The sequence below is a fragment of the Balaenoptera acutorostrata genome, chromosome 13, assembly GCF_949987535.1.
Source record: "Balaenoptera acutorostrata chromosome 13, mBalAcu1.1, whole genome shotgun sequence".
Classification (NCBI taxonomy): domain Eukaryota; kingdom Metazoa; phylum Chordata; class Mammalia; order Artiodactyla; family Balaenopteridae; genus Balaenoptera; species Balaenoptera acutorostrata.
In genome coordinates this window covers 83,483,614-83,491,377 of record NC_080076.1, presented here as the reverse complement: position 1 = coordinate 83,491,377, position 7,764 = coordinate 83,483,614, and the positions used below count along the sequence as shown (strand labels likewise).

The following is a 7,764-nucleotide window of genomic DNA, read 5'->3' as shown; positions in this document are numbered from 1 at the left end:
GCTCAATTGCTTTTATGTGATTTGCTCTTCCGAAGGCAGGTCTGAAATCCTACTTCTCCTGAAGACATTAGAGATGTGGGTGGGCCTTGATTGGCATCACTCCTCCTGGAACATTCCAGGATACAAACAGCGCTCATCACTCACTGGTGTTTGCTCCACCAAAGACCCAACAGGTCTTTTCAAACACTTAGCTCCTAATAAACACTTTAAGTGTAAGCAATCGGAAAATCCTTAACCACGAGTCTCCTGCTCATGGGGTAAACCTATTTTGATGACCCATCTCCTTGTCCCACGTGTGAGTCTTTTACTGAACGCCCCATCCATGTGTGTACAATAGGGCCCTGACTGTACCTCCTACGAGCTTCTGCCCGCATGGGTTCAGGTAAAGAGACTCAGAAGCGGGTTGGTTTGCTGCTGACACTGGGCTGTGCACTTGTGCCACCACCTGGAGGGGCAGGAGCGTCCACGTGGCCTATTAAGCCTTGGCAGGGACGTCCTTCAGCTTCAGCGTGTTTCGTGTCACAGACTCTGCGTCTCCTGCACTCATTTAGTTCTGCCTCCGAACTGAGTTACAACTCCGACACTAACAGCCACCCCAGAGATACCGATAACATTCACGTCCTGCCTTTTGAGCTCAGATCAAAATACGCGGCAAGCCACGAGTAGATGTGTGCTTCTGAGCGTCTTCAGGAGGAACTTGCCCTCCTTCCTGGCATGAAACTTTTCTCCGTTCTTGTTTTGTCTGCCTGGACGGTGCGGTCATGAACAGTTCAGCTCACCATGTCTTCTTTTTTCTCTCTCTCTTTTTCTTTCTCATGTGAAAAGAAATTGCTTGGAAACTCGCTGCTGAAACTGGAAGGCGATGACCGGCTCGACATGAACTGCACGCTGCCCTTCAGCGACCAGGTGACCATGTTTTCTGGGGCGCCGTCGGCTGTGTCGGGGCTGGTTATGGGGACGTGACCCCCCTCACGCTCTGCCTGGGGACTTGCACCCCGGCAGGTGGTGCTGGTGGGCACCGAGGAAGGGCTGTACGCGCTGAATGTCTTGAAGAACTCCCTCACCCACGTCCCAGGGATCGGAGCAGTCTTCCAGATTACATCATCAAGGACCTGGAGAAGCTCCTCATGATCGCAGGTGGAGGCCGAGGACACGGCGCTTTTCCTTCACTTGTGAGGGAGAGGATTGGTCATGTGCTTGTCGGACGCAGAGACAGGCCCTCCCGGGGGCAGGCTGGAGCAGAGCGGCTCTTCCCTCTGCGTCCTGTAGGCGCCGCGCCCCCGCGCTCTGCTCGCACGCGGCCCCCTCTCAGCCCCGGCCCGCCCCGCTGCCCGCCTCCCGTTCCTCCCTGGTCTCAGACACCCTTCATCTGCGGGCACGACTCATTAGCAGTTTGCCACATCTCCCCCGCCCTTCTCTCTCTCTGTCTCTCTCACACACACACACACTCTCTCTTTTCTCTCTCACTTATTTTGAACCACCTGAGAGTCAGTGGCAGCTGTGACTCTGGATCCTTCAGCCAGTCACCTAAGAACAAGGCCATTCTCTCACGTACCCACGGCAGGAAGGGTTTTTTCCCTCTCTTTATCAGTGGTACTATATATATGTGTGGTGTGTGTGTATGTGTGTGTGTGTGTGTGTGTGTGTGTATATATATATATATATATATATATTTTTTTTTTTTTTTTTTTTTTTTCTTTAAGGGGAAAACAATAATGCATTGGCTCCGTGTTCTAAACACCCACAGTCAGGCCTCATTCAGGCCTGGCCGGCTGGATCCAGGGGCCGGATCCTGACGCAATATGGTCAGGAACTGGCTTTCTTTGGTCTCTCAGCTCTTTTCCTCTGCTGGCTTGTTTTGTTGGTTTCTTTTTTTTGCTTGCTTTCCTTCCTTTCCTTTCTTTCCTCCCTTCCTTCTTGACATTATTCTTGGGAGCAGTTTTAGGTTCACAGCAAAACTGAGCAGCAGGTAGGGAGAACTCCCCTATACCTCTGCCCCGCACGCGCAGGCCGCCGCCTCCGTCAGCGTCCCCCGCCGGCGTGCACCTACACCGACACGTCGTTGTCACCCCAGGTCCACAGTTTACATTCGGGCTCACTCTTACACATTCTGCGGGTCTGGACAAATGGGTAACAATGTATCCGCCATTATAGCATCCTATAGAATAGTTTCACTTTTTAATTCAGGGAATTTAATCGTTGCTAGTCCCATTTTCTCTTGTACTGCCCATAGTTGGCTTTTACCTGTGGCTCCGGTAATGTCCTTTATTTTTTCCCGGCTTGTGATCCAGTCCAGGACCACGCACTGCACTCACTCAGGTCTCCCTCGTCTCCTTGAACGTGGAACCACCCTCAGCCTTCCTGTGGTCCCTCGTGACACATACTGGATTAGTCCACGTCTACTGTTTTGTTGTTCCCTACCCATTCTTTGACTTTGCTGGGGAGCACGTTTGAATATTCCGTTCACGTTCTCCAATTTTGTGTCTGCAGAATTTTTTGTTTTCCTCCCAGAATCTTGACCAAGAGGCCAGATATTTTCCTTTTAGATCTAAAACTTGGACCTAAACTGTGTTTATGGGAATTTGTGGAAAGCAGTGCCTCCGCATGGCCTCGCGTGGCTTTTATTCGGGAGAGAACGAGAACCGCCATTGTGTCTCTGCTGTCCCGTCCCCTCAGGAGAAGAGCGGGCCCTGTGTCTCGTGGACGTGAAGAAAGTGAAACAGTCCCTCGCACAGTCTCACCTTCCCGCCCAGCCGGACATCTCACCCAACATCTTCGAAGCCGTCAAGGGCTGCCACTTGTTTGCTGCCGGCAAGGTAAGCACCCCTGCGGGCTTCAGCCGGCAAGTGCTCTTGAAATTGTCACGGCTCCTCTGCCCACAGGGCTGATTGATTTGACCTTGAAAATCGTGTGTCCTCAAACTGGACTAAATTTCTGTTGCTTTTCGACACAACTGTCGGTTGCACTGTTGGCATCTAGTGGGCAGGGCCCAGGGTTTCTCCTAAACATCTTACAGTGCCCAGAATGGCCCCTCACCACAGAGAATGACCTGGTCCAAAGTGTCCATAGTGCCAGGCTTGAGAGACCCTGCTCTCAACTGAGGTTCCTTTCCTAGTTTTGCCACGGAGCCAGTGCACACACTGGTGACGCTCTTTTTCTTTCTTTCTCCGTCCCCCCTCCCCCCTCAACTGCTTTTCAGATTGAGAGCGGGCTCTGCATCTGTGCGGCCATGCCCAACAAAGTTGTCATTCTCCGCTACAACGAAAACCTCAGCAAGTACTGCATTCGGAAAGTAAGTCCCAGGCCTGGCCGCGCCTGATCTCGCAGCGAGCAGGTGGGGAAGGTGCTGTCTCGGGGAGTAGTGTGTGCCTGGGCCCTTCGGCCTGGGTGACCTCCTTAGAGAGAGCGGGAGGCTGTCTTGGTCCCTGGAGAAAGCTCCAGAGTGGCCCATCCTTACACTTTTCCCTCTCGCTGTCCTCCCCTGCGTGTGTGAGCTGCCTCTCTGGCCAGCCCAGTGAATTCAGCCTTTTGTGAAGGGAGAAGGGAAGGTGGCCGATGGAGGAGACATCTCTTTTGAACCAGCAGAAGAAAGGAAGATCTCTCTGAGGAGCTAGAAGCTCCTGGTGGCACCTACCAGACTCCTTCTCAGATCGTAAAAGTTTCTATTAATGACCTTTAGAAAAACCAGTGCTAGCTGTGTTTTGATACCCAGTTCGGGAGCTGGTTCTCCTCGGAGCACAGTGGGTTGTGATGTTGCCTGCGGTGTAGACAGCTATCCGTGAGATCACTGCATTTGCCTTGCTTCTGGAGAAGGCTGTCTCTTGTCCCTAGACTAGGAATGTTCCACCCATCATAAGCCTGATATATTTCAGGTGCTTTCGAGATTAGTCTCAAAAGTAAAAGGAGGGATGAATATATAAGGGTTGTTACCTGTTAGAGAAGCTGTTTCATCTGGGGCAGTCTCTTGTTTAGTTTGCATTTTTATTGAGCACCTACTGGTACCAGAGACTGAGCTGGCTGTTTCACACACTTTTCACAACAGTTGTGAGAAGCAGGGGTGATGATCCCTAATTTTCAGGTAAGATGACTGAGGCTGGCCAAGATCCTAGGTTACAAAATTGAGACCAAAACTGAAGTTTGACTTTCCCTAACGTTTCACTGTGTTATACTAGTTTCCTCATACTTAGTAGGTGACCAATAAATATTTAGTGGTGAGGATAATGCTGATTAGAGTTTGAACTGTTAACTTCAGGAAAACTCCCAGAAATCACTGCTTCTTTATAATTCCTGGCCATCATTTGGAATAAGCATGCCTAGGTTTTTGAAGCCATTAGGATTGACCTGAAAACAAGTGGAAGTAATTAGGAAGCAGATAATTCAGATAGATGAGATAATTCAGTAATGATAACAATGATATAGGTGATACAGGTTCAGAATAGAAACCTAGAAGCTTGGAAAAGGAAGGAAACTAGAACCACTCCCTCTAACCATCACTGTTGGTGTATTCCTCCAGGCTCTTTCTTCTGATTAGAATGTCGCAGTTTTAAAGCTCTCTCTTTGAATGCTACCTTTTCATTGAAATGGTGTTTCTGACCCTTTTTTTGGCTGCAACTTGACCTTAGTCTCAGGTTGCGTAGAACCCAGAGGTAGCAAAAGGATGGTGGGTCCTTGTGAGGGACGTGAAGAGACTGAATGCGCTTGGTGTGAAAACAATAGGAACACGTCGCGCGGCAGTGCCTGCACGGCTTGGTTAGATGCCCGAGGAGAGCAGGGGCCACCCCGAGTCTGCGCTCACATCCTCCTCTCTGCCCCGTCTCAGGAGATCGAGACCTCGGAGCCCTGCAGCTGTGTCCACTTCACCAACTACAGTATCCTCATCGGAACCAATAAATTCTACGAAATTGACATGAAGCAGTACACGCTGGAGGGTAGGGCCCAGTGCGCCCCCTGCCCGGAGCTCCGGCTCCGCTGCCACCTCAGGCTCCTTCTGGGTCCTGAGGCTCCGCCTCTTGCCTGCCTTTACAGAATTCCTGGATAAGAACGACCATTCCTTGGCGCCTGCCGTGTTTGCCTCCTCTTCCCACAGTTTCCCCGTGTCCATCATGCAGGTGAACGGCACGGGGCAGCGGGAGGAGTTCCTGCTCTGCTTCCATGGTGAGTGCGGCAGCCGCCCGCTGCTGATGGGGGCGCTCACGGCACCACAGCCCCGGGCAGGGTCCTCAGGGCCGGGCGTGGCCGGTGTGCCTGGGGCAGGGCCGGTCCTGCACCGCCAGGGCCCCCGGGGTGCCCCAGCCCCACCCGCGGGCTCCAGCCAGCTCCCAAGAGCGGCCTGCTCTGTCCTTCTCTGCTCCTCACTCCTTTCTCTCCCTTTCCTTCTTCTTTTCCCCCCAAATCTCTGGGTCTGTTTCTCCCCCTTCCTCACTCCCTGACTCTTCTCCTTCCGTCTCCCCCTTCTTTTCCTATCTCCTCTCTTTCACTCAAATGCTTTCTTTAATAAATCCCCGAGAGATGTGGCTCAGCAGAGCTCCTGAGGTTTTTCACAATCCAAGCCCCCTGGGCTGGATTCCTTACTCTTCCATCAAAGCGTGTGTCGCTGATACCGCTGTCTCTGGCCGTGCTCATGCCCCGGGCTCTGCCTCCTTGCAGAGTTTGGGGTGTTCGTGGATTCTTATGGAAGACGCAGCCGCACAGATGATCTCAAGTGGAGTCGCTTACCTTTGGCCTTCGGTAGGTGAGGCGAGGTGTGGGGCTCTTTTCTGCCAGTAGTTGGTGTCCCGGGAAGAAACCGCAGGTGGAATTCCTTTAGGCTTAAGCAGCGTGCTTCGGGCTCCCTTAGACGCCAGGCGCCATGTGAAGCATCACAGCGTAAGCGTCCAGGGCAGAGATCCCGAGGCCTGACGCAGAACCACGTAAGCCAAACCCGCCGGCCTCTCATGACAGAAAGGGAGACCATTCCCTGTGAGTTCATTTAAATCATGTCAAAGACTGCACAGCATCCCACAGCACCGCTGAACACCTGGTCAATTTAGCCAATTCTAATTAGGCCCATTCTTTTTGTAAGTGTGAACAATGCTGTGATGAACAATTTACACTAAAATTTGCACAATTGTTAAATATACCCAGCTCAGAAATTCTAAAAGTGGAGCTACTGGGTCAAAGGGTGGACACACACACACACACACACACACACACAAACATACATATGTGACTGTGTGAATGTTCTGAAATACCCTTCAAGGCTATTTCGTTTATCTGTTGCTTCATGACAAGTTCCAAAACCGAGTGACTTAAAACAACTACTTATCATTGCCTGAGCCTCTGTGGCTTGACTGGACAGTTTTGCTTCATGCGGTGTCAGCAGGGGCACCGGGACACCTAGAAAGTCGGAAATGGCTTCACAAAGTGGCTGGCAATTGGAGCTGGCCGTCAGGTGGGAGCTTAGCAGGGGCCGGTGGCTGGAGGCCTCATTCCTCTCCACGTGGGCTTCTCCTAAGAGTGCAAAAGTGGGGGCTGGCAGGCCTTCTCGCTTCCACCACATTTTGCTGGTTCAGCCCGATGTCAGGCAAGGAGAGTCCACAAGGGCCTGAGTACTAGGAGGCACGACTAATGCCGAAGTAACAGTTCACCGCAAGGAGTAATAGTGATAATCTTCTTTTTCCCTTTAAGACCAAAAACAGCTCTCATTATATCCTAGAGTTTGAGTGACACTGTGATATAGAAATATAGTACTCAGACCAGAAATATTTAATCATCTATGAACCTAGTCTTTTTTAATCAAATTGTTTAGGAAAATGTATTCAATTAAACAGTTTAAAAAGGTCTACAGTGAAGTCTCACCCACATCACTTGTCTCCCTCCCCCTCCCCGAAAGGAAAACACTTTTCTGAGTTTCTTATTCTTCCAGTGCTTTATGCAAATAATGGGCACATTAAAAAATATATTCTCATCCCCCTCCCTTTTTAAAAAATCAGCGTGGTAGCACACTTTACACAGTATTCTGAACCCTGCTTTACACACTAAGTACAACTACACCTTGGGTTTTTTCCACATCAGTGCATAGAGAGCTGCTTTATGCATTTTTACGCCTGTGCGGAGTCCCAGAGATGTGCCGTGATTTATGTAACTGATCCCCACCATGTAGCCTTGAGTCGGTTCCCATCTTCTGCTCTAACAGCATGGCAGGGGGTAAACTTGAACATGCCTCATTATGTAGGCATGTGGGTGCATGTGTAGGGTAAATTCCTTCAGGGATTGCATGGCAGCCGGGTTTTGATCTTCTGTCTCTTAACCCTCCCTTGCCCCACGCTCTTGCTCGGTGGTGGCCACGCAGCCTACAGAGAACCTTATCTGTTTGTGACCCACTTCAACTCACTCGAAGTAATCGAGATCCAGGCCCGCTCCTCTCTGGGGTAAGCACTGCCCTCCGGGCTTTGAAAAGTTCAGGGGTTGGGTCTGGGTGTCGGGGCTGGGCGGTGCTCCCCCTCATCCCACCTAGCAGTGGAGGTGACCGGCCATGCAGACTCTCTCCTGGAACTCCACAGGACCCCTGCCCGAGCGTACCTGGAAATCCCGAACCCACGCTACCTGGGCCCTGCAATTTCCTCGGGAGCGATTTACCTGGCATCCTCGTATCAGGATAAATTAAGGGTCATCTGCTGCAAAGGAAACCTCGTCAAGGAGACCGGCACTGACCACCACCGGGGCCCGTCCACCTCCCGCAGGTAACGCACCTCTCTTCCTCCTCATCACAGGGGGCAAAGTGCT

At 51.4% G+C, this 7,764-nt stretch overlaps 1 protein-coding gene across 1 annotated transcript in view; it reads left to right on the top strand.

The window, feature by feature from the left end:
* The window catches only part of CIT (citron rho-interacting serine/threonine kinase), a 167,101-nt gene that overhangs the window by 151,255 nt on the left and 8,082 nt on the right, over positions 1 to 7,764 (top strand). The window contains 10 exon segments of the mRNA XM_057526212.1: positions 768 to 906; positions 1,003 to 1,093; positions 1,096 to 1,137; positions 2,677 to 2,816; positions 3,200 to 3,292; positions 4,820 to 4,928; positions 5,026 to 5,154; positions 5,647 to 5,727; positions 7,331 to 7,409; positions 7,542 to 7,721. Of these exon segments, the coding sequence (XP_057382195.1) occupies positions 768 to 906; positions 1,003 to 1,093; positions 1,096 to 1,137; positions 2,677 to 2,816; positions 3,200 to 3,292; positions 4,820 to 4,928; positions 5,026 to 5,154; positions 5,647 to 5,727; positions 7,331 to 7,409; positions 7,542 to 7,721 (1,083 nt within the window).